This window comes from Scophthalmus maximus, chromosome 4, assembly GCF_022379125.1.
Source record: "Scophthalmus maximus strain ysfricsl-2021 chromosome 4, ASM2237912v1, whole genome shotgun sequence".
Lineage (NCBI taxonomy): Eukaryota > Metazoa > Chordata > Actinopteri > Pleuronectiformes > Scophthalmidae > Scophthalmus > Scophthalmus maximus.
In genome coordinates this window covers 3,588,656-3,616,345 of record NC_061518.1, presented here as the reverse complement: position 1 = coordinate 3,616,345, position 27,690 = coordinate 3,588,656, and the positions used below count along the sequence as shown (strand labels likewise).

Sequence of the window (27,690 nt, the reverse complement as noted above, 5' to 3'; positions counted from 1 at the left end):
AACTGTCATTAAAAGTCACGAGGCTAAAAAACTCGCTGTTGAAATTGGTTCTTCACATCACAGACCAGTGTTTTTCGGTCCGTGTAATTACCCACGGTGCTGTCAGCTATTTTTAAACCCCCAAATTGCTCTGAGGATAATCTCATTTGGAGCCCAAAGGGTTTAAGAGATAATAACCAAACACTGCACACATGGACAATAGGGACACAAAGGGGAGCTCTCATCGCAAAAAACATCTTATTGCCTTAAATGAGGCCCCAGAAGAAGAAGCACGAATGAAGATAGATTGATACTTAGCTTTGCAGCAGTTGCATCTGAATGTCTACAAAACCAAAATGACTGGCCAGAGTTTAGTACATTAGCTGGAAATTAATAATAATAATAATAATAATAATATATTTAATTAAAGCGCTTTTCATGAACCCAAAGCGCAATTAAAACAAAGAATGGTTAAATATTGTCTGTGGTTGCCCCAAAATCTTTGTCACATATGAGCAACTAAAACTTGACTTTATTCTTATTTGAGAAAACAAATAAGTTCTTCGCCAAAGTTTTAAAACATTGACATGATTAATAACAAATGGCAATTTGCATGTCCAACATCCCCTCTGACAAAAAACATAATAAGCAGAATTGAACAACCATAGAAATGTTTCTTATTTTAATGTGATAAATACTTTCAAACTAAGTAAATATCTTACAAGCTCCCACTGTATATATATATATATATATATAAAAAACTCAAGATTTTTTTTCAACCACACCATTGAATACATTACTATTTTTTTCAATAAAAAAATAATTTTAAGAAGAAGCCTCAAATGAATATGAAGCTTTAATATTATATGTACAAACTCCTTCACACCAAAAGTGCATAAAAAAGGACCCACACAAAAGTAGTAAACCCAAGCAAAATCACTGATTTCATGTACGCACCCACTCCATATCAATCATATTTGCCTCCGCCAAGGAAGTCATGTTTTCACTTGGCGGAGGTACGTGCTCCAACGAGCACTTTCTAGTTTTACAAGTTACATTTATTCACATTTTTCTGCAACGTGGACAAACAATTAATGGTTTCTCAGCCCAAGTCACACACCGGCACCAACGCTTTCTTTGTCGCCCGGGAGCAGTTTTTCTTTGGCCGAGTCCTGTGTGTCTTTGCTGGGGGTCTTCTTCATTTCTAGAGTTTTGACCCATGTGTAGGCCGATGAGCCGCAGAGAACCATCATGTTGCTGGTCCACCACAGCATGCTTTTGCTCGAGGAGTAATACGCCACTGCGATGACGGTCTGCGCGCAGGCTTTCGCCGTCCCCGAGACGTTGTGAGAGAGCGGGCTGGTGAACTTGATCTGGAGGCCCGTGACGTAGCCGATGCCGAAGCCAAACACTCCCCCGAGTGTCATCATACCCCAGAACCCTAAGTCGGTGAGGCGGCTGAAGCTGGCGAGATGGCCACACTCTCCGAACACGATAATGAGCGGCACGAAGAGGACGCAGGCGTTGATGTTGTTGTAGTAGGACAGTTTCCAGATGTTTCCGTCCACCGCCGGCATCACCTTCTTGGTGTAGATAGCGTTGAGGGAAACACAGGCGCTGGCAATGATCCCGAAGACAACGCCTGACATGGAGAGGGACCCAGCTAAGCCCTCCTGGTCCACACCAAGCCAGAATCCACCTGAGAAGCAAGGACAAATACAGGACTGTGATATCACAATAAACTTCTTCTTTTTTATCATTTTTTAAAGTTATTCGAAATAATATCAATTAAAAAAAATATTATATTATAATATTATATTATATTTAAAAGTTGTAATAATATTTTTTAAATGTTGACTGAAACTGGGGCTGCAAAAACGACCTGTTGTTTTCTTTTATAAGAAAAACATAGTTAAGCTGTAAAATAAAAAAATATTCATATGAAAATATGAATTTCTTTACTTCCTAATATAGGTATCAAAATAGACTCCACCAAAAAAAAGATAGTGGTCGGAATGTACAAGATGGAAAATGGAAAATGTTTGACTAATATGACTATACAAACATTAGCTGCTTCACTAATCAGCAACTTAAATATACATATACACAACATAGTGAAAAGTAAGCAGACTAGAGCCCAACCGAAATATCGGTTTGCTGTCTTTAAATGTGCATATATGTTTACATTTTATGTAAAATAAGTGTGTGTTATAAGTTCTAAGTATTGGTTGTAGTTCCATTTTAAATTTCTAGTTATTTATTATAGAGTTCATGGTTAAACTAAAATATCAAGCCTCAATTACATGTAGGGCTGCAACTAACGATTATTTTCATTAAACTGTCTATTATTTTCTTGATTAAACGATTAGCTGTTTGATGTTGTTGTAGTAGGACATTTCATCATTTCATGACATTTAATAATAGTAATAATACACTCAATTACAATAGGTCCTCGCTCCGACTTTGTCAGTTGAGCTCGGGCCCTAATAATAATAATAATAATACACTCAATTACAATAGGTCCTCGCTCTGACTTTGTCGTGGAGCTCGGGCCCTATTAATAATTAAAAAAACCAGAAACGTGGCCTACCGAGTATGACCCCGCAGCAGATGATGGCTCTGAGCGACGTGGTCTGCTTCAGGATCACATAGGACAGCAGCACGTTGAAGACCGTGGTGAGGGAGCGGCCCACCGTGTAGAAGGCCACGCCCACGTGCTTCAGGCACAGGTTGTTGAAGGTGATCATGCTGATGAAGACGACGGAGAGCGGCAGCACCTCGCGCGACGTCTTCAGGTCGAACGTGACCGCCGGGAAGTCGACGAGCCACGGGCACAGCCTGGACAGCAGCTGCATGAGCCAGCACAGGCCCACCGTCACCAGGCACTGGAAGAAGGTGATGAAGAGCGGCGCGTCCAGGTCCTTGTTGTCCAGCAGGTAGTTGTTGAGGAACACCATGGTGATGGAGATGAACCAGTAGAGCGCGACCACGGCCGCGATGCGCAAGGACCGGTACAGGAAGGTCTCCTCCCGGCCGCCGTCCCTCGTCGCCTCGGAGCCCGCCAGCGCCATCTTCAAGATGTTGAACCGCTTCAAGTGCGTCCTGTTCATGGTTTCACACGCGGAGAGAGAAAAGAAATAATCAAAAACCTATTAAACATTGACGGGAGGTACACAGAGAAAGTCAGCTGAGGAGCTGCAGGTGCTAACTGGGCGAGTGAAACACGAGCCGGCGTGTTGTTCCGCCCGCCACCGGCAACAACAAACGTCACGTCCGGTTGGAGTTGTCTTCAGAATAAAAGAACCATCTCTACTGAATCTAAACCTGACAGAAGCAAATAAGATGAGATAAGATAATGTATAGGTACTTTATTGATCCCAAAGCTGGGAAATACCGCTGTTACAGCATCAGGTATCACACAACACACCTTACAACATATACAATAGATATGAAAAACTGCAAAAAATGTAGGGCTGCAGCTAACGATTCTTTTCATAATCGATTGATCTGTTGATTATTTCCTCGATTAATTGTTTGGTTCATAAAATGGCGAAAAATTGCGATCGTGCTTCAAAAACTCCAAGATTTAGTTTTTTTTGTTTTGTCCGCACATCAAATATATTTAATTCACTGTCACAGGGGAACAAAGAAACCAGAAAATATTCACATTTAAGAAGCTGATATCAGAGAATTTTGACTTTTTTGTATTCATAAAAAACTACTTGAACCTATTCATCGATAATCAAAACAGTTGGCGATTCATTTGGTAATCGGTTACTCATCGATTAACTGTTGCAACTTTACAAAAATGTGAACAATAAGTGAGAATTTACATGAAACAGTACAGTATGTGTGATCAGTTACCAGTGATGTGCAGAGGAACATGGGAACATGAAGGTTCAATTTCCCTGGATTTGTGTTTAAACAGAAGTTTGTGCAAATTGAATTAATAATTTCACTGCTATATGGAAATGATTACAGTTTGCAATACATTCAATGGATGATTTACAAGTCTGTTCGCCTTCAGAAACGGCCATAGCTGTGCATAATTAATAAATAAAGAAATTAAGTATCTTGGAGGTTAATTCCAAACGTAACATTAATGCGGATCTTTAAGGCATCAATAATTATTGTTCATACTTGTCAAAAATAAATTCTTTGGAATATTGTTTTTAAATACCAAAACAAATAACATCCAGCATTGGTTAAGACTCAGGAAAAAACTAAAACATCTTGATACATTGTATTCGACTTTGGTCTCAAAATGTACATTGTCTAATTTTAAACTTCTCTGGCTGATTAGTTGATAAAAACAAAGCACGCCATAGTTTATCATTTATCCGAAAACACGTAATAATCCTTTATTTTCACCAAATGAATGAATTGAAAAAATGTGTGCTTTTATTTTGAAGGACGACGCCCAAACCAGAAGTCTCCGTGAGCCTGACAACTTCCGCGGGTGAAACGACTTTATTTCAATTTAAAGACACACAGTCCTCGAATAACCTGTATCCACGGACTTATTAATGTCTACATCGGGTTGCATTTGACTTAATAACCGAGTGTTCACTATTAATATCAGCTCACGTATGTCCTCATTGTTTGTTCTAAGCTTGTATGTGAAGCTTTGTTATCCTGTTGCACTCGCCCTTTCATCCGGTAAAAATCGCATTTCGTTTTTAATGTTTGCTCATCAGTTTGCAAATGTATAAAGACTACGTTGTTTTTTTATTTTTTTTATTCTATCTTAACTGGGTAACGTGGTGCGATGTGTCGATGGTTTGTCTCACCTGAAGTTTGTCGGAGAGGTCTCTGTCGCGCACGGGACAATGGTCAATGAGGAAGTGATTGATTTTCCTGCCCCGCCCATAAAGCGACGGGACAGGACAGGTGACTTACTGTGCGACCAGAATTTCCTGATGAACGCCACTTGCCACGTCAGAAGGCAACGCGCGTTGTCACATTCACACATTCAGATAGAATGATCACCGATGAAAAACAGGATGTCCTTGATTTGCTGACTTGATTTCCACGTGGAAGGTGTGTAAAGTCATGACGTCAAGTGAACTGGCCTTTTAACTTCCTGTCAGTTGAATTTAAATCCTGTGAGGAGGAAACCTGAGGATCTCAGATGACTACATTTAAAAAAAGGAGAAAAGTGCCAGGTTCTGCTTTGCTCTAAACTTGACCGTGAATCATATATAGGCTATATATATATATATATAATTATCAGAAATCTCACAATAGTCCTCAAGATTCAAGAGCCTTGGTATCTTTAGGGTATTTTAAAGCAGGCGTCAGCTACTTTGAGGTTTGACGTGTGGTTATCGTGCCAGTTTCTCAGACTTAGGACACTCGGAACTCTTTTTCAGAACTCGAACCAATGTAGTATATAACCTCACTTTGTTTGGATCAGTTATTTTCGATAAGACATTCATCCATTTGCTCACAGAGGCCCGTTTTACAGTTTCAAGTCTTTGTGTCTATAGTTGTGGGTCGGGTTTTATTTTCATTTCACCCACTTTGAAAAATATGTTTGTGTGTTTGCGTGGATTCACTCACACACTGTATTGTACACATTGACAGCAACAGATAGTATTTGTTCTCTTGATACATTTTATCCTGTACTACAGCCCTCAGGGCAGTAGGTGGCAGGAAATGACCATGAATGTAGATTATGTGGCTCGACAGCAGGAATATCCAGTCAGGCAGACATGAGACACTTGTGCAAACACATCATGTACCTGCAAAGTGCTTATTATAACTACGATTTGTTTTTGTATAATTGGGAAATTAAGTGTGTGTGTGTGTGTGTGTGTGTGTGTGTGTGTGTATCATCTTAGCATTTTAGCGATCAGTAATCACTGAGGACACCCAAGTTGACAATGTTTGCTAGGATACTTTAGATTAGCCTAATAGCTCCGCAACACATTTGTTCTTTGTTTTAAATAAGCCGAAATTACATAGATTGTCTTTAATTCCTTAGCCCTTCTTACTCAGAACCATATACAGGCATTTCTGTTTATTTCAGCTGACGACTGCCATAAACACTTTTCTTTAAGTTTTAGTGGCCTTTCTTGCTTTTATACTTTCTGAATGTCCGAGTTTCTTTCTTTTTTTTGCACACACATTGGCTCACTTTCGGTGTTCATACAGCGCTGCTCTAACTGCGTTTTTTTCTATCACATACACCATTTAGGGTCGCGCGTCTTGCCCAAGGAAATTGCTGCATGCGGACCGGAGGAAGCGGGGATTGAACCATCGTCGTTCAGGTTAGTGGACGAGCCTCTCTAACTCCCGAGCGCCAGTCGCCCACAGTGTCTTTTAACAAAAGGAACAGTTGGGTAAGTTCCCCCTCTTGCCCAAACCTTGCGTGGAATCTTGTGTTTTCCGTTGCCAGCTTCCTTATTTTGCTGGAACCTTGCTGTAAGCGAGGCTTGTCTGTTGGTGTTCATATATATGGAGTATTTTCTGAGACAATGCACACCTAGGCAGTTTGCTCGTGTACCAGTGTTTGCCACTCAGCTGGTAAACTAATGCCCACGGTCTCTCAGCAAGGATACAAAACTCCCATCTTCCTCCAAGAGCACAGAGCGTTTGTGCGGCCTGACTCAGCCAATACATCCATCAGGAGGGGTCTGACCCCTCATTATACTCCCTTTTGCTCAGACTTTACCAGGAGAGAAAAAATTGCCACGCTGGAGCCGAGTGCTCTATTCACATCACTGTTCTGCCCTCCTGACCTCTGCCAGCTGAATAGATTTTCTGCACTTATTTGCAAGCAAACAAAAAATTGAGGGAAGATGCCACAGGCGTGGTCTTGGATAATAAAGAATCTGACCATCCAACCTTTCAGTGTGATACTCGTGTCAGAAACTGTACGTTGGATGACATGACACACAGGTTTCACAGATTATTTTGTCATACTGTATGTTTTGGTTCTGAATGTCACACGCCTCATTTGAAATTTGAAATTGTCTCTATTTGTAGCGCTGTTCATATTTCATGCTTAAAAATGTTGTTGTTCGGCCTCTCGACATAAACAAGATGAAAATATTCTTCCACTTCCTATACTTGTTTTATTAAGACTAGTGTGTACATGCTTTAACTTTGGTGATGGTATAATATATGCAACTTTGTCCGGTATTAGGGATATTATAAAACAAGATTGTCACTATAATGCAACTTGCCATGAAGCCTTTCACACTGAGACAATATTGCATATACCCTCCAGATGGCACCTTTTACAAGAGTGAGCCATGGTGCCTAAAGTTATTCTTCCAAATCATTTCACATTTATTGCAAAAACACTAATCTGTGTTCTGATCTATGGTTCAAAGAGAAACACGGCTTTCTTGTGATATATTGAACTAATGTTCCAGATTGTAATCGCCGAAAAATAATGGCGCCTTCATAAGACATCACCTTTTTTTCTACAAAAGCTATTGACATATATCTGTCAACCTGTTGTGATGCTGCTGTTCTCTCAGCTCAAATCAATCAGTGGAAAGTGCCACACAGTGACACAGTCATTGAACAGCGGGTGAAATATCACCACGCGTCCTCTGAATCCTACGTGTACGCATCAAGGCTGGAATTTACAGACTTTTTTTTCTTTCTAGACCCTTCTGTTAAATGTCAAGGGCCACTCATTCAACAAACATTTGTGAAAGATGGCCACTTGATAATCAAAATGACAAATGCTCTCATCTTAAAAACCTCTTCATTTCATTTTCGCTCAAGTGTCACTGCAAAAAGAAAAAGGCATGGTTTATGTCCTTTTCAATACTCTGTAGAAGGCCAGTACAGTGGATGTTGTTTAGCACCAGGGAGGTTTGGGAGAAATTACGAGCGGTGCAGTAGTCCACACAGAAAGAGGAGTTAAACTTTTAAAATCACAATGGAACAGAAAAAATAAAACCCTCAAACTTTAGAAAAGTGCAATAAAACAACTCCACACGGAGGAAAACCTAACAAACCAAACACATTGCCCAACTTTTCTTCACCTACAGACCATAGGCTGTATTTAATATGGCTGAGGTTTAACCCAATTTTTATAGCATCAAATAAGGAGATGAATCTACACTTAGTGTAGATTCATCATAAATTAGTGATATATACTCTAAAATGACAAAAAAACATCTTTGGTGAAAATGTATTTAAAGTGTAATTTGACTGTTTAGTTTGGTCCATGTTCCATCTGCTAACATGAAAGAGGGCCCATACTGCAGCCAGCCACAAGGGGGCAGCCCAGGTGATCTGGCTTTACTTTTGGGGAGCTGTCATGTCCTCCATCTTTCTATACAGTCTATGGGGCATTGGAGTATATCTTCCATATCTTAAAAAAATATATATATGTAGGATACTTATTGTTTTGAATGAAATGTATTGAAATGACCAGCATAATTCCACCAACTTGATTAAAATGTTATTTGTTCTAGAAAAAATACATGACATGATACAATATATAAGCAAAGCATCCCTAACGAGTTCCACCTTTGAATAGATCGACTCTTTATAAAACAACATGATATTCAGTCAGTTGCGGGGAAAAAAAAGCTGAATTCTGTTATTTGTTAAAGTTTGTTGATAAATGATTAAGGGCCGAGTGAAACAGAAAACTCAAGGAGGCAGCTTTTTTTCCAGACCCCCTTTTTTCACCAGAGCCATGGGTTTTTATCATTAATGACACCGCTATCATCAAAAGAGGCCTTTGTGAGTACAGTCTCAGTAACAGTGCACGGCTAACTTAATGCTACACAGTTGAATTGAATCCTCCAGTGAGTGGTGTGAGGCTGATGTGCGAGACCACGGATACAATTTCCAACGCATATAATCCTCCCTTTGCAGTCCAAAGTTGGTTTCTTAGTCATGCTGCTTTGACCACTTTGATCAACCTCTGTTTTTTCTCACTGCGTAGAGAAAAGAAAGAGCATGGGCATGAGTGTTTAAGTAGTAATCTTGAAAGAAAATCCAACATACAAGTTAATGGAAAAACAGCACGTTAGTCATAATTGTCATTTTTGTTGTTGTTTATGAACCTATTTTGTACTGAATTAGTGCTTATCTCTGTTTTCACTTCTGAATCCCTGTAAGGAGGACACAACACAGTTTCTCTTAATCAAATCAAAATAGTGTTGTGGAGCAACAATCAATTCATTTCCAAAATCCCAAGATGCTGCCGTTCCTACTTCAGCTCAAGTTATGAAATGACATTCATTGAAATTAACACTTAATGTCTTTCTCGTGGTCAAAATCATTTAATACTATTGCAAAAGCCTTAGAAGTTATGTTTGATTACCTAAATTAGCCTTCAGGCTGTTTAAGAATTGTTGTTTTTTCTGTTTGTTTTTTTCTTGTTATGAAAAATAAAACATACAATACTGCAGTCAGTGTACACTGACAGTGTTTACCCAAAAATCATATATATTTACCTCAGAGAAAAAGAACACCAACTGCAACCATTCTAATGAGACTATATATATATAAAGATAGGAACAAATTGTCCATGCAATATGAATGGGATAAAATGATGAAAATCCGTAATAACTGGTCAACCAAAGCTATTAGGTTTGGTTCCCATTATACGGACTACATATCAAGGTTCTCCCCTTTCCCATAGAGTGTCATCACATTCATTGTTCATCTTCAAGCTTGATTTTCCTTGCGCGATGCTAATGGAAATAATCCCCCCATGAGGGGGACATTCCACCGGCCGGCGTGGCACATAAAACATCCCAACCTTGTAAAACTTTTAGAGCCAAGAAAGGACGACATCCTCCCAAAGAACCAAGATCATAAAACATGAATGAGCCATCCTCGCAGAATGAAATAGTACGATGGAGCTAATAAGAATCCCTTTAACTATTCAGTATACGCTGGCCATCGTCCTCTCATGTTGGCTACATGAAATACAGCCGCATTGTAAAGTGCGTGCACGTGTCCTATTTGTCACCGTCAGACTGACATGTTTGGCTTTGTTCAGTGGGTTGGCAGACTCCAATCTGTCGCCATCAGAGACCAGGGCGAGTATGATGACTCATCCCTCTGTGCGGGGCAACAGTCGCATTAAGGAGCAGCATGATGACAATGGTGCTGTCATTTTGTTTAGTAAAGTCATCCATTATGTGCTCTCATTCACTCTGGTGGAGAGGACAGGTGTCTATCCCAGCGTGCAGTGTTGCAGTCAAACAACATTACACAGACTCAAACAGCACAAACAAAAGAAACCTGAAATCTCATCTATTGTTCTATCATTCCCTTTATTGTTGCTTTTTTGATGCTATACAAGTGAACTTGACCCCGTGTTGTGTCATGAGGGAGCAGGACAAACACCCGAGCCACCACGCTGCAATGAAATACATGTGCCTTGATTTTCAAGAGATTTGCATTATCCAATCTCTAGCCTTTTAAAGTTATAATTATGATGATACAGATTGACAAATTTATAGACTCCATTCATTATCAATTCTGACATATCCTTTATTCAGGTCGCCACTCTATCACATATAGACAGACAACCATTTATACACACACACACTACTATAAATTGTTATCTGACTGGACTGAAGGAAAATACCAATGCCCCCGCCAATATGTGGAGGGGGCAACTGAGCAGAAAGAATATGCGTTTATTTCGTGAAACCTTAAGGATTCTAGCCTCATAACATGAAGAAAAATGACTGTAATTTTAATTTGCTTTGCACGTTTTTGTTTAACTTTTTTGTGAATAAGTTAAACCTGTTCATCCCAGGGAATGGAACAAAGCATATAAAGTGCACAAGAGTGCTTTACAAAGGTCATGAGCAGACTACTGACTCACTGGCTACAACGCCGCTAATGAAGCTAAAGTGGTTGTGTACTGCACGCTTGTGTTTCCACTCTCCTGCACCGCTGCCCACGGGCTTGGCTAATTATCTCCTTTGTTTAAAATTGGTCTCACACCAGCCTGGAATGTGTTGTTAGAGGGGTGAATGAGCAATCTGTGCTTGATCGATAATAGGAATCCTGTGTTTCACTTATTCAATCATCCCCCCCCTATTTTTTCGTCTTTTTATCTCCTCTTCGTCTGTTGTTTTTCCCGCTTTTTTGTTAGTGACTCTTCTTCGGAAGACCTAAGAAAATAGGGGTTTCCTGCACAAAGTACTCAACATATTTCAACATTGGTGATATTCTATAGTTTTTCTCCAGGGTTATTAATGAACTGAAAGGTGCCATCTTTGATCTCCACATCTGTTTGTAGTTTGGGGGGGAAGTGCCATATTGGGAGTAGATCATACTGTATTTTACCGGAAAAGCTGTAATATGGTGTTCATGATAATGCATATAAATGGTAAAAAAAACTATACCTCCAACAGAAAGTTTGTTAATGTTAAAAGTTGCTTTTCCAACAAAGCCAGAATACTCTCTGGAGTTCCTCAGGGCTCCGTGGTTTGACCATTATTATTCTTAATCTATATTAATGATTTGTCAGACAGTTCAGATATCCTTTCCCCAATAATGTTGTTGTTCTCTCTCTGATTCAAATTTCAATTCATCGATTAAGAATGGTTTAACTGTCTACATTACATGGCACAGATTTTAATATCCTACTTAATAGTTTACAGTGGCAAAAAACCCCTTCCTTCAAGTTTTTGTAGATGTAACTTTGAGTTTGAGAGAACTATGTATCCGTGTTTTATATCTTTTGCACACAGTGACATGAATTATTACTATTGTTCAGGAGCAAATGCATTTGTATAAACCTTTTAAACACAAACTCATGCAAATGCACACTCATACATATCACACTTTTTTCTTTCATTTTGATGTTATTGTCACAATTGTTATCTATTATAAATATTTGGTACTAGTTTACCATCACTGTAATATAGACATATTATTTTCTGTATGTTAATTTTGTGTTATGTAAAATATTTGCTTAGGTAGAGGCTTAAAATAAGCCCACAGGGCATTTTGCTTCTCCCTGTGCAGCATATTATTTGTTATTTTCTCTCTGTATTCTTTTTAATGTTGCATCACTATTGTAATATGATGATATATTGCCTCGTAGTTTCATTGCTACAATTATGGTACAGCAGTCACCATGTCACAATAGTACAGTAGTTAAAAAAATACAAAAATACATAACATTATGAAAGGAAAGCAGCAGTCTTATTAAGGAAACAAAAGGTCCAACTTGAAATTAAAAAGTAAATGTAGTTTTACAGTTGTACGAGAAATCCAAACAACTGGCTCCAATTTCCTTTTGTATTTGACAAGGCATCACAACTTAAAACAAAAAAACCAACCTGACACGTACCAGAGAAAACAACAAGAATATTTCCCTAGTGCAGTCAAAGTATCAAATGTCAAACCATAACAAACACAGCAATGGAATAAAACAGATTTTTGTCGGTGATTTAGTTTTTTTTCTCATTATCACTCTTTAGTTGCATTGCCTTTCTGATTTCAGCTTCTACCAAATTAACGTTTTCTCAATTTGTAAAAGAAGCAAGTATAATATCGGGTGTACTTACCAATAAAGTTCCTGCACATAACCATGATTAAAAGGTTGGAAAACAGAGCCCTGCAATATTGCATATTGTAAAAACATTTATAGATATATTTTAAATCTTGACTCCTTTACTTCATGAAAAGAAGTGTATAAATATATATATAATTATATATTACCAGTATTATGGGACTCTTACAGTACTGGACAGCTAACGTGAACCAGTCTATGTTAAGAACATGCAAAAAATGAAAAGCATATGCAGTTTGATTGGTGTGTTTTTTCTGGCTCTTATAGTGCTGCCTGTGATTGAAGGAGGTTTGACTACAAGTGGACAAAAGTCTCCACCCCCCAAAAAATAAAATAAAATGCTGCTGTAAAACAAGTCAAATGTAGAATGGAACAAATTAAACGTCTTATTAATTTCACTTGAAAAAAGTCTTAAATAAACCTAGGGATCAGCTTTGCTTTACAAACTCCCCCCCCCCCCCCCCCCCCAAATGGATGAAGCCCAAACTCATTAAGGTGTAATTTGGAGGCATCCAGCATCTAAGAAATAACGGCTGTTGGAACTTTATCAAAGAAAGTCAGTTATTCATTACATTCATTTAGCAGACGCTTTTCCTTAAAGTCCCAGAAAAACACATTTTGGAAAAAAATACAATGTTTAATACTTTTGCATTTACTCAAAATCACTTTTAGGGTAACTTCAGGGGCATCATTCTGCAGCTCATAGGTGTCATGGAAACACAATACAAAATCGAATCATTCAATATATTACAACAAGTTTACGGTGATTTCATTCTAAAAAATAATTACTATTACGTTGTAAACCGAGGGATATTAATGCACTTCATTTGGTGCTGGCAGTCATTCAGAGGGCGTTCATCATAATTTAAAAACCTCCTCCGTTGCAGTTTTGTCTTACTTGGTGAACTTTTGACTTTTTGTTTCTTGCATCAACCGTCACCTCAAAATCAGTCACTGGGGGAAATAACTCATCAGTCCGAGAAGACAAATGATTAAATAAGTGGGACAGGCGTGCGCGTGTCTACCCACAGAGTGTGTGTGTGTGTGTGTGTGTGTGTGTGTGTGTTGTAGAGTGTGATAGGGTGGCGGGGGCGGGCTGGTAAAAAAGAAGTTGTGTTCTCCAGTCTCTCGTGGCCATGGCAGCATTTCTGCTGACACAGTGAAATATTGATGTGGAATAAATTCCCATCTAATTAGAGTGGCTGAATTAATCAGGAAGCGTTTAATTAGCAGAGTTTTCTTTTCAGTCAAGGGGAGGTTTTGATCCGAGCCATATGTCCGTTGCCTCTGATGTGCCGCGATTCACATGCTTTAAAATATGAACCTTTGTTAAATGCTTCAATGGAAATGAGCTTTCAGAGGGTAAATTGTGTAATACACCCGGGTAGTATGGCATACATGTAATGGCATAGGGTATGCTATAGCCCGCTGCTTTAAAAGGAGAACTAACATGTGCTGGTTTGTTGAAAACTGGCATACGGTTATTGGTACGTTAAATATTTCATTTGTCTTGTCGTGTAATTGGTTATGAGAAATTCACCCTCTGTCATCTACACTATTATTTCACAGCCTGCTGCTAATTGCTGTAGTTTAATCTATTCCACAGTGGTTTAAATTTCTGATCTACCCATAGATTATCAAAAAAGAAGGGAATTGTGGAAAAAGATGTCATCATCTGGGAACACCTCACCTCTCTTTTTTTACGACAGGACGGTCAGACAATCAGAGGGGATGCTCAGAGACCCCTCTTCTAATTGGCCAACCAGAGGTAAAGGATTGTAGCCTGCTACTGTTGCTTGGTAACACTCGCCTGTAAGTGTAAATGCCAATGGTCAGTCAAAATTTAAATGAACCCAACAGACAATTTCAGACTGAAATGCTCCTGATGATGTGGATCCACACACTGGGGCCTGGTTCTGGTGCAACCCCCTGGACCATTTGGGGCTGTTGCAGCATCCAGGTTCAATGCAGGAGTGGTGAAGCCAGCTGCGGCTGCTTCATCCAGCTCCCTCCCCTCGGGTTCTAGACCTCCCAGTAAGATAAGTCACGATAAAGTAAGATAAGATAAGTCTATATCAGTCCCACTAAGGGGGAATTCGCAATCTCTAGACCATCACGGATATCGGTGAGGTGAGAGATCAGGCAGCTGGTACAACAAGAGTGGAATTTGGTTTTGGAACATATCCAGAGCACTTGGCGTTTTGAATGAGATTGATTGGAACTGGTGTACATGAGGAAATCATGGTGGAATTACAGTATGCTCTGCTTGGGCAGCAGCTATGGAGACAAAACTGTGAAGTAGTTTATACTTTTTTTCGGAGTCCTTGCAGTGGCTATCATCGCTTAACTGTGAGTAAGCAAGTTTGCAGTCCACACACAGCCAAAAATAATAGCCGCTGTAAATCCGGAAAGATTATATAGGAACATAAAAGTGAGCAAACACTCATAAATTGCCAAAAGTTTGAATGGTGGGTCTGGGTGGGCTGTGCTTTGGGTATAGCTCAAGGTGGTGACCATTTTGAACATCTCAAGATGGACGACGGTCTCCACTTCCTACAAGAACGAACCCAAAATATCCCAGATACAGGTACCGCCATAGGAGTGGAGCAAAGTCACTCGGTTTTTCATAGCATCAAACAACTCATTAAAACCAAACTTATCAGAAACACGAAAACTTGAACATACAGTACACCAGTGTGATTAGAACTTCCTAGAAAGTCAGAAACCATCTTTGGGAAAAATTTGTTTCAGAGGTACTTTGACTTTTTAGTTTGATGAATGTCGCATCATATAGCATGGAGGAGGTGGGGTTTATGACTTATACTGCAGGCCGCCACAAGCGGGGTGAAACCAGGTGAGTTGGCTTCACTTTTGGGGAGCTGTCATGTCGTCCATCTTTATGTGAAGTCTAAGGTGTTTGCTGTAGTGACATCAAAAAAACCATGAATGTCCTAATGGCCTCCATGGATTGAGTACTTTAATACTTTCACAGAATTTAAAGGGGCACCCACACCTGCATGTATAATTTAAAAAAGACAGGGGAATCTCTGTCTCTGTAATACGAGACCTTTAAAGGCTATATATAAAGAGTTCTTCAGATTGATGGATTTAAATTTGCTCACCAGTGCTCAGGAAAATGAATATAAAAAGAGAATGCACAGTATGACAGTTAAAATTACCTTGCACATATCTTTGAAACACATCACAGTGTCAAGCAATGGTCTTTGATAACACCTTCTTATTACAGAAATGCCTGTAAATCCGTTCACATCCCAACGCCCAGAAATATAATTTGGCGTTTGTGGATTTGATCGATGAGATGGTCGAAAACAATCTGCCCTTCTGTCCTCAGCACATCAGCGATGAGTGGGATGAAGGGAAATAAAGATGGCAGAGCGGCGAGTGGTGGATTTATGAGTTTGCACTCACTGTTAATGTAGATGCAGATGACTGTTAGTCACACTATCAGCAGGTGTATGCTGAAATATTACTTTTCCCCTGTAAGCACAACTTGTCAGGTTGCAGAGATTAATAATATTGTCAGTCCTCTCATTTATTCATACTGTGTGATATACCTCAGGCACCACTTGCCCATGCAGCTGGTGTTATATACTGTTTGCTGCAGTTATATTTTTTTTACATTTCGAACCAAATCATGATGGACCATATCTCTCCACTTGTGAGTTTGATTGATATCTAGCTGTACTTCTTTTACTCTTCAGGCTATCGGTGATGTTAGTTCGCGGCTCAATAGTTTCTCTTCATTGTTTTCATAAATGCCTGCTGAGGGCAGAGCCATGAAGAGGAGAGTTTCAAAAAGCTCATCAGGAGAGGTGAAGTTGTTCCACCGCGTCCATCTCAAAAAATGATGGGGTCACTCGTTCCAATAATTTGAATGCTGTTACATTTGAACTGTGAATGCTTGATTTAAATATGCCAAGTTTGAAACAGTGGGACAGCTAATGGTAACATACTGGCCACTCCACTTGATCCATCTGTTTGTTGAATAGTGTCAAATTGCATTCCTGGAAATTCATCAGCAACCTTTTCTCATTTCCTGGGATATCCTCCATGCTATTTTCCAGGTTAACAGGAAAACAATAGTTATGTTCTAATCATAGAACATTACTATTCAATATTGTTATGTTCTATGATTAGAACATAATCATAGATATTCAAGTTCAGTAGGGAACTTGAATATTATGTATTCAAGTTCCCTTGAATGAAACACATCTATAGTAAGTCCTTTACATCCTCTGTAGTGGCGAAATGTGCCCTCATTGTAAGCAATGTGAACAAAGTCTTGTTGATGCTAAACATAATCATGCTGGCGCCAATGTGTCCTTGCTGTGACAGGTATCTTGTTGAGACTATCTATACATCTATACATGTGGGTAAACCCACTCAAAGGTGATTGACTCTTTTCCCACCGCCTCATTCCTCCGGGGGAGAACGCTGCAGACTGCTACAACAGGAAGGGATAGTATTTCATTGTCCTACTGGCTATAGTGGACCACAATTTCTGGTTAGCAAGATTTGTGCAGACTGGTAAAATGGATCCACCGGTCTCATGCGCGGGTTGGTGCCAATATACTGTCTGTGGTCGCCGAAATGGAATAATTGATGGAGTGGATGCTGATTCGGGAAGACGGAAACCGTGGACGTCTTCAGCGGAGGTATTTATTATCAGAGCTCAATATTGAGGAGACTTCCGTTTCGCTACACAGATCAACAGGTTCGGCGTCCCAAGACAGTCAGCCTATCCCCGGTCTCTGTTGTTGTGTTTAGCTTTGAGTAATGTCGTCATCTCCCAGCCACTATGACACCCCGAGAGAGAGAGAGAGACTTCAGCTGCTCTTGGATTGTTTCGGCTTGCCGTGGATGAGATGGCCTTGCTTGGTGCCTGAGAACCAAGAGTTTCTGAGGGAGGATAGACAAAATTCCACGACAGTCGCTACCTGTGGCTGGCGCTCGTGTCGGTGTCAGAGTCCCCCTATGAAGTTTAGCCAATTGAGTCAGCCTAAAACATGACGTGTTCGTCCTTTGCAATGGGAATACTTTGGAAGAGTCCAAAACCGTCCAAAGTGTGCGCTCTGTGAACGACTGATAAAATCGACCGATTAACGATGTGACAAAACTGAAACTAAGAGCCCACAGGGGAAGTCATGCGAGAACGCTGGATTCTTATCGAAAAGCTGTGTGCTGAATATGAGAGGTTATCACCATGAGAATATGTGCACGTCTCAATCTTCAAAATCCCCACTTGCTATTCCCTGACTTCAATAGAGGAAGAGGAAAAAGGTAAAAGCATTTTGCCTGCAGGGATAAAGAATCTATCGCGCCGCTATTGTCATTCTGGCATCGACCATATACTTGGGAGTCGTAAAATTGGTAATGTGTGTGCGTGTGCTGTTACTTGTTTGGATAGCAGACAGAGAGACGGGGGAGAATTATCGCGGCTGCTCAGCGTGCACGGCAAACATGGCCAGTGTTTGTTTGTTTGTTTGTCGTTGGGATCTGTCTGTTTGCAGCGGCGGGTCGTCGCCTCCGAAGTTCAGAAATGTAAGTGGCTGACCTTTTCGCAAAGTTTCCGCGGCCGTGTTGCAATTCCGGGCCCAAACAATTCATGCTGTCATTCGTGTTGATTGCGAACACTCACCGGATGATGTTGCTTCTTCCCTGTACCGTAGTTTTGGGAAGTAGATGATTACAGAGCCTTTAAATATTCACAAGCCGACAGCCGAGTGCCAGAGTATTCCATTTAATCATGTAAATTGGAACGGTGTGCAAATATTTGCATGATTATTGTTTGTCGTTGTATAGCTTGTTTCAGAGGTCTGCGTTCAATATTTATTTGACGGTATCAAGTTGCCTTTTAAAATGGGCAAATGAAGCACCTAAACATCTCTCTGTGGGGCGATGTGGGTTCAGGATCAGTCAAACGCCACTAGGAAATGTGGCTATTAAGACAAAGCTAAGAGTTTGAAGAGTAGAATTTGGTATCCACACAATCCAACTGATCTATCCAACACAGTCGGTGTCTTTCAGGATCAGCACAAGCACGGCGATGTGCGCCACATAAATCAGAAAGATGCCACTCAGCCACCCGTCCTGCCACGAAATGGCCAGTTTACTCCGCTCTTTGTTATCACCGACGGGCCACAGAGAGCCGAGGCGCCGGCTCGAGTGAACTGCCAGGGAAGTCTTTTGTTGCCCCCGTGAAATGCGACACCGACGACTGAGCCAGGAGAGCAATATCGCTGTCGCTCGTCTTTCATCCTGGTTTTTCACTACTTACCCGTTCAGGGAGAGTCATAGATGCAAGATTTGGTGGACACGTCTCCCATCTTGTCACCCGACAAGTCATCGGATTCCCATTTGTCCTTAATGTGCACAGATGCAAGAAATCAGATGAGAAATTATGGATTTGCATCCACGTGTGTTTGAGCCAGGGCAAATGTTCTTTCAAGCGTATAGATGGAAATGTACGGGTAAAGACGAAAAGCCTATAGTCGTACATATATATGTCGATTTTATGAATACCAAATACTCCTATATACTATTTTTAAGTTGAAAAGCCAAAATTTAAAATATGCCATTGGGGCTGCAACTAACGATTATTCGATTAATTGTTTGGTCCATAAAATGTCATAAAATTGTGAAAAATGGCAATCTTGTTTCCCAAAACTCCACGATGATGTTTTATTTTGTCAACACACCAAAGATATTTAGTTTGCTGTCACAGAGGAGCAAAGACACCAGATAATCTTCACATCTAAGAAACTGAAACCAGAGAATCTTGACTTTTTTTCTCCATAAAAACGACTTGAAACCGATTAATCGATTTTCAAAATAGTTGGCGATTAATTTAATAATTGATTAATAATGGATTAACTGTTGCGGCTCTATTTGTCATGCTGTCTTACTCTTCAGAGGTAAAAACCATCCTCTCATCTCCTCAGTCGTTGATTTGTAATAAATTCAAATGCACATTAAGTATGTGTCACTCAAACCCAGGGGGACCAGGTTTTTAACGGTGCCACGGGGACTACAGTATTGATCAGTATCAGTATCTGATACATGCAGCTGTGTTAGGGGTCATTCCGTGCTGCGAGGCAGTAAAAATCCTTCTTTATCGTCCTGTAAAAGTGCAGGCTGAAAATGTAAAGAACCCATCCATTTTGATGGGCTTTTCCCAGAAAATCCTCTCGCACACTCAATGCTAATGATGGGGAAAGCGACCCGGGGATCAATTTCGGGAGCTGATACTTGTGTAAGTAACTGGAGGTTCCGTCTTGGACACACACAAAAGAGAAATGGCGAGCAGCGATGTAATCAAACAAGGTCAGTGAAGGGGCCATATATTTCTTGGAACAGAATGGACCCTTGTCACAGGTTTTACTAATGGGCTTTGGACTGGGAATGTAAGGGGGGGGGGGATTTTTTACAATCAATTTCTCACCCTAGATTATATTGGATTTTGTTTGTCAGGAGAAATGTGACTTTTCTGACATCACTCACAAAACTGTACACAATAATCTGATTTTTTTGTCAGTCTGATTAGAGAAAGTGTTAAGTAACCCTACATCGTTCAATAAATGAAGAAGCATTTGACTTATAGATTGTATATAAAGATGGACAGTATGACAGAGACTGAGCAGACTGAGCAGAGTTTAAGCTTTGGCTTCCTCCTGCTCCTTTTCGGACATAAATGATTTATCTATTCATAAACATTGTTAATGACACTATAAATTTGATTTGTTCAAAATAAAGAAAAGAAATATAAAAAGAATTGACGTCACTTGCACAAGATGGCAGCACCTGTATCCACAGTAATTTTTGTGAGGCGATAAAAGGAACAGAAGACAAATAAAACAAATTACATTTAAAAGAAAATGCAAGACAAAGCACGCCAATGCTTTACAAGCTAGAAATACAGTAAACATATTCTGTCGTTACTATGGGATAGTTGTTCATTGATATAATTCTGCCAACAGTATGCTTTTAGCTTCAGAGGATATTTACTTTTAATGAATATTATTAAAACCATCCTCTACTGGTGTGTTTTAGAAAAACTTGCACATATGTAAATTTGCTCCGCCACTAATTCTCCGGTTTTTGATGTCAGCTTTCTACTTGAATACACCAGATCTATTCTTTCTTTCTTTCTTTCTTAAGAGAGAGCATTCAGAAGAAAATGTATTACATTGTTTACAATAGACAGCAAGTATTTTGTCATTTGTAATAAGTAAAATGATTATGTTCTATCAAATAAATAATTATTTCTTCTTCTAGTGAGAGAAAAGGGTTTTCCCTCAGTATCTCACTCTGATTTAAATTAACCTTGCACACTTTAGTAACTTTAAAAAACGTCTTTTCTCTTTCCTTTTCGTTGAAAGTCTATATATATACAGTATATATATAATTTTTATTTTTTTTACCATTAAAGATCACTGGGTTCCGGATATGAACTGCTATTTTTGTAGATTTCTACAGACTTCTCATGTTCTATACTCCTCTTTATGCTATATAATGCTCTTCTATATTTTGCAGCATTAAAGCTTGCAGCTATATTCTGTGATTTTTATCAGCAGGTTTGATGATAAAATCGAACTGTGATGGCTTCGGTGTTTGATTCATAATCTGTAGTAGGTTATCGATAAGCTAATGCGGAAAGTAGTTCTAGTTGAGCAGCTTGTGAAATCCCGCTCGACATCACAATGCACAGGTCCTGGCATTGCATTATATACATGCAGTATGCAACAAAGAAACACCCGGTATTATTCATATTTTTTGTATGACATCATTTTGGCCCGCCAGAGGCACCAGACACATCCAAATATGGTCCCAGCCCAACGCAGAGCTCTTGGAGGAATTCCAACGGTGCCCAAATCCATCATTTTGCCAGCTGCAGCAGATTTTATTTGAAAAATACAATGTTCATGAATATAAATACCCCAAAATTATAGTATATGATTTCCCCTCCCAACATCTTAGATAGCAAAAAAATATTCAGCTATAGTCTCTCTACATTAATTTCTGCCTCGTCCGTGAAGGAAGAATTTAATAAATCTAGAAAAAAAAAAGCACAAATACATATAAGGACAGGTACAAACTTTTTTATTTTAATCTTATTATATATTATTTCATGGCTTGTAAACTGGAAACTGACTTCCTATGGCAGGAAGCCCCTCACATCAATATCAATATAACTTGTATTGGTCAGTGTCTAGATTATAGTAAATCACAGCAATTATTTTTCCTTTTGTGATTTATGAATAATCAGGAAGCAGAGACTAAAACCTTAAATTTTTTTCCCTCCCCCACCCCACTTCAAACTTTTCAAAGACACTTGAAAAAGCGAGTTTGGAGGAAGTCCGCACCTCTGAACTTCAGCTGGGGGGGAAAACCGGGTCACAGAAGGAAGTTCTGACCACTGAAGCCCAAAATTAAAGCACACGGTGGAACAGTGTGGGAGCAGCTTATTTCATGGGCTAGCGGCAGACAGTTTCTGGACTTCCTACTGACTGAAGAGCATAGTGTGTGTGTGTGTGTGTGTGTGTGTGTGTGTGTGTGTGTGTGTGTGTGTGTGTGTGTGTTATCTAGGTGGTACTCATTTCGTGGAGACTAAATCTGTTTACAAGGTCACAGGCTCATTCAATTTTTAGTTTATTACATATTTTAAGCTTAGGGTAAGGGTACAATTTAGGCTCGTAGCAGCTTTGGTTATGGTTACAGTACGTCTCCGGGAAATTAATCAAAGTCAATGTAATGTCCTCTGAAGTGTGACGACTGTGGTGTGTGTGTGTGTGTTTGTGTGTCGTCAAATAAAAGGACAGAACTTAAATCCTCAATTTTAAGGCAAAGCTATGTTTCAAGGTTAGGGTTAGGCTTGAAAAAAGTTGAGGTTTATTTGTGGTGGTTATGGTTATTGTCAAATTTAAAGTAAGTTTCCAGAGAAATGAACATAAGTAGATGTAACATCCTCTGGAGTGAGTGTGTGTGTGTGTGTGTGTGTGTGTGTGTGTGTGTGTGTGTGTGTGTGTGTGTGTGTGTGTGTGTGTGTGTGTGTGTGTGTGTGTGTGTGTGTGTGTGTGTGTGTGTGTGTGTGTGTGTGTGTGTGTGTGTGTGTGTGTGTGTGTGTGTGTGTGTGTGTGTGTGTGTGTGTTGGAGTTGTTAGCAGGGTCGCACCTTACCAACAAAGTCCCTTAAACTGGAAACTGACCATGACCATGTAGCAACGATAAGCTCAGTAAATTCCTTTCATTGCTCTCCGACGACGTGAATGTATAAGGGTTGGATCCATCGCGCATCATATTATAAACGTTCTTTGCTCTGGCCACGCACCATTTGCTCTGCTGCCTTTATTGGATAGATTTAACACGGGTTGTTTAAGTTAATACAACCCCCTAAAAAAAATGTATTCCATTTACTCCATTCTCGGCTGAAAGAATTCCTTTAGGTAGAATAAACCCCAAGAGAAAGCTGACTGCGCAGCATTTCCAAATCAAATGCTTTGTTCATGGAGCAATCGCTTCACTCAGATTTGTTGACCTTGCATTGCGTGTATAGGAGTCGTTTTTCTCCTTTTCACTTTGCAATTTCATGTCAAATTATTCATAATTACCTCGCACGACTTGCCTTTACCAGAAACCTTTGAATGGAAAGAGCACAGAGTGAATATGGCCTTTGTGTGAAAAAATCAAGATCTCAAGATCTGTCTCACCTTCATTGACACCCATAACTGCTGAAAAAGAAAAATGGAAATTAACGCACAGAATGATTCATGTTTTTTGGGTTTACTTGAGCTGTCAATCTATCATATCTGCTTTATTTTTTCTTCAGATAAAATGAGGCACTTCAACAGCCTTTTCCAGACTCTTCGAAAATAGAAACTCTGTTATTTAGCAGTGAAAAGGAGGCGCAAAATGGGGAACACACAGAAAAGGGAACAAGGGTAAAATGGCATGCAAGTAGGCCTGCTTTTTTTTTTTTTTAAAGCAGGTAATCATTCTTGGGAGGAAGTTGTGTGGCACTGGGTCGATTGCTGGGCAAACTGCGACATGAGAAAAAAAAAAAAAATGCGGTAAGAAATCCCATGGAGTTTATCGTTTGTAGTCCAAAGGGAAATCACACTGGCCTCTTTCCTAAATCCACTGGTTTCCGTGTTCTCCACAGATTCAACGTTGCAGCTGCGTCGTGACTTTATGCTGCAGTGAAAATTCATCACCGCCAGATGAGATATGACTTTGTTCCTGTCCTGAAACGTGGCACCTCATCAATTTACGACGGATTCGGAAACAATTGCACTTCCTTACAGGAGGAAAAGAAAAAAGAGCACCGAGACTCTCTGAGGATTTGGAGTATGCCGTCTGGTCTGACCGCCGCTGCCACAAGGCGTTGTCTTTTAGCTTTTATTGTAATGTTCAGAAACACTGACCCACTGTGAACGTCAAATTGGGATTAATTGCCTTTTTTTTTCTGTAAAAACGGGCCTTTGAAGCGTCTTTTGAAGCTGCGGCATGACCTCCACTGAAGGTCTTGTGGCGTCCGACAGAATGTGTCCTCTGACGGGCTGCATTGATGCAGGTAGCGTGGTGTGAGCCGTGATGCAGAATACTCAATTCTGTTGGAATTGAGTATTCTGTAGTAGCAGTAATAGTTTGTCAGTGCAAAAATGCAAAGAGCAGAGACTTTTAAATAACAAAGATGCTTTTGTTTTGTAGTGACAACCTGTTTTTGTGTAACAAGAAACTAAAAATAAAAGATGAATCTGGTGGGACGAATAGTCTCCAAGCAGCACAGTTGGCCATGAACCCCAGCGTCTGAGGCACCTGTCGTTGTGAAATCTGCCATTTAATTGGATTTTTTTGCAGCACAAATTGTGCGATGATAAGACACCAGTGGAGACCGACGGAGGCCGATTCGCTGTAGGCGATGGAGTTTGAGGTGAAGTAAATGTCTGCTGGAGTCGAGAGTGAAAGTTTTCTAGTCGTATGACCTGAATGTAAAGCAAGAGAGACTGGAGAAAGAAAGTGTCGCCGGCTGGTAAACTTGTTCATTGAGTGACGGTGGAAAAAAGACACAGACTGGAAAACCGCTTCAGCTGCCGAGCTGAGCTAAAATGGCCCTTTCTCTTTGTTCCTAAATGCGACTTACGAAAGGGGGGACATTATTTTGGCAAGAACAAAGCAGTGCCGATGTTGATTAAGCAGGATGTAATACACGCAAACAGTGATCGGTACAAACGTACTTAATTGTCAAGCTTGACCGTTGCTAGAAATTAGCATTTCTCATTTCGGAAAAATGAGTTTTAATTATTGACCGGCAGGAATCTTCCCTCGCAGGCTTCACAGCTTGGTCCTTTTCCTTCAATTTGAGCTCACATTTTCCTCCTGCTCCATTATGCTCGTCTTATCTCTCCCTCGCGCCGAGGTGGCAGAGAAATTAAATTACTTATCTCCAACTTCATTAACTCTCTTATCTTTGAAGAGGCACGTATCAAACAGAATTTTTCTCTTAAACATCTTCCCCCTATCCCCGGCCTTTCTTTTTTTATGCATAAGATATTTCAGCAAGGCACGGGAGAGCTGGATGTATTAGATGAAGCCTAATATGAGAAAGAATCGAATTCTATTTCATTTGCCTGACATGTTGAACATGTCCTGGTTTCATGTCTTCTGGGCTCTGTCCATATTCGCTGTCCTGCCTGAATGCGCAAGAAGGGGCTGTATTATGATTTGCCAACTATTCAGGGTTCGACAGAGCTGGTGTTTATTCTAGGAAGAATTAATGGTAATTGCCAAGTCACACTATATTAATAAAAGATACGGCATCACAAAGACCATCAACTCACATGAAAAGTGAGAGTAAATTTATCCAGTGGAAGACTGAAATATGTGAGCTATTAAAAAAAAAAAAGACAGAAAAGGTTTTATTTTTCTCCTTCCTTCGTGTGAGTCACAAACAGAACAGTCTGTCAAAATCCTGCGTCGCCACTTTTCCCTCAGAATGAATTAAACTCAATATGAACTTCTTCTTTGTGTTGCATAACATGTCTCAGAGCAGCTTAAGTTTTCAAGGACATATCAAATCTGGATTTTTGCGCGCGTGGTGTACAGTCAAAACACATCTTCAACAAACAAAAGTACTTCCAAAGGGAAATTACAAATCGGATTTAATTAGGGCCTTGTATCCTGTTTTGCTTTCTGATAATCTTGTCAGGAGATGGAGCTCGGTAAAAACAATGATTGTGTTTCATTCAATTAGGCAGAGCTTCAACAGTAACATTGATTGAGCTTGTTATGAAGACTGTTATTATATAAAGTCCATCAAATGTGGCATTTTTTCTAACACGAAACACAGAGCTGAAACACAAGATGACAGAAAAATGCATTCAGTTGAAAAACCATGTAATGTGTATGTTGTTTGGTGTTTAGCTGCTGTTCACTGTAATTCTAGCAATAATTAATTTATTTTGAATTGTATTTGTTTGTAGCTCCAAATCACAACAGACACTATCTCAAGGCACTTTACATAGTAACCTAACAGTTCCCACAACTTTAACAGGAATCAGTATTGTCCACATTCAAGATGTCATTTTGTATTTTGCAAAACAGCTACTTACAAATTACTTTTGTATGCAGATGATGCAGAACTTCTATCCCACCACCTATATGATTGCATTCTCCATCTCGTTCTTTCGGTCATTACCCAGAGCTCATGACCATATAGGTGAGGGCTGGAATGTTGATCGACCAGTAAATCGAAAGTTTTAGCCCTTTCGGCTCAGCTCCCTCCCGGCCGAAATGAGCTTCCTCCTTAGGGTGGCTGGGCTCAGCCTTAGCGATAGTGTATGGAGTTCGGGGACATTCCGAGGGAGCTCGGAGTAGTACAGCTGCTCGTTTGCGTTGAAAAAGGATCAGTTGAGGTGGTTCGGGCACCTGGTTAGGATGCCTCCTGTGCGCCTTCCTGTGGAGGATTGCCGGGCACGTCCAACTGGGGGGGGGGGGACCTAGAGGTAGACCCAGAACTTGCTGGAGGGGACTACATATCCCATCTAGCCTGGGAACGCTTTGGGATCCCCTAGGAGGAGCTGGAAAGCTTGGCCAGGGATAGGGATATGTCTGGGAACATCCTCCTTAGCCGGCTGTCTCTGCGACCCCATCCCGGATGAGCAGAAGAAGATGGAATGCTTGGACGGATGGATTATTGTGTTGTCATATGAAAAAGGAAAAGTGCAGGTTTGATGAATTACATCAGTATGCATGCACAAAACCAGGATATATAATTCAGCCATCTTTACTTTTATTCTAGCTACAGTACTAGCTAGCATTGTAGCTAGCACAGTAGCTATCAGGCGAGAGGCAGGGGTACACCCTGGACAGGATGCCAGTCTAATGACAGGGTCAACTAACAGAGACAAACAACCTTTCACAACTATGGACAAATTTGGAATATGTAGCATTTTCTAGTCTAAGAACTGATCAGTGGCCTGAACTAGTCATGTCAAAACGCCAGTGTAAGTTATGTGTTTTCTCCATATGTTGGGTAAAGACCATGCAAGGTAAAGTAAGATAAGAAGGAATCCTCTGAAGATGCATGTTCATCTTCTTCTTTCACGCTCTGAAATGTGACAGCTATGCAGATAAGGACGTTCAGCTCTGATGCCCAGTAAAATCTCAGAGGTCTTTGTGTGTTGTTCAGTGTCATGCTCAATGTCCCATGTGACGTTCTTTAATTTTTGAACATTTTGGAGAGAAAATTATGAGTATTGTTCACATCACAAATACAAAACTACTAAGTATGATTACTAAATAGCATATCAGTCAGTAAGAAAGGTAGCAGTGTATTTTCATACAAAGCACAAAAATAAACTGTTACGCAGTCTGTCATTTCAGTAAATAACTTCTTTAGCTAAAATTGGCATTGATTTTTTTTTTTATATCAGCACCACAAAGAAAGGTTCAGAAAGGCTGTTTCTATGGCAACTGTCCAACATGCATTATCATAATGCGTTTGCTGTCCAGAGGGAAAGGAGAGAATAATCTCAACTGAAATGAACACGTATGGCAGATCTATTTCAATTAGACTTGACTCAACAAAAACATTCACATCTAAGTGAAAATCAAGGAAAGGGAGGGACAGAGAAACGCAGCCGATTCGGTCGACACGTCTTTTATTTCTTC

At 40.0% G+C, this 27,690-nt stretch overlaps 1 protein-coding gene and 1 long non-coding RNA gene across 2 annotated transcripts; one reads left to right on the top strand and one right to left on the bottom strand.

The window, feature by feature from the left end:
• Positions 1-491: 491 nt before the first annotated feature.
• Positions 492-4,927, bottom strand: slc35c1 (solute carrier family 35 member C1). Its single transcript, XM_035628335.2, has 3 exons — positions 4,770-4,927; positions 2,570-3,081; positions 492-1,678 (listed from the first exon to the last, which is right to left on the bottom strand). Exons 1-3 carry the CDS (start codon positions 4,847-4,849, stop codon positions 1,092-1,094), a joined length of 1,179 nt encoding a protein of 392 aa, XP_035484228.1. The 5' UTR covers positions 4,850-4,927; the 3' UTR covers positions 492-1,091.
• On the top strand, positions 4,431-26,322 carry LOC118302300. Its single transcript, XR_004790500.2, has 4 exons — positions 4,431-4,566; positions 6,179-6,251; positions 23,504-23,588; positions 23,681-26,322. It is a non-coding gene; the product is annotated as an uncharacterized LOC118302300 (long non-coding RNA).
• The last annotated feature ends 1,368 nt before the right edge of the window (positions 26,323-27,690 follow it).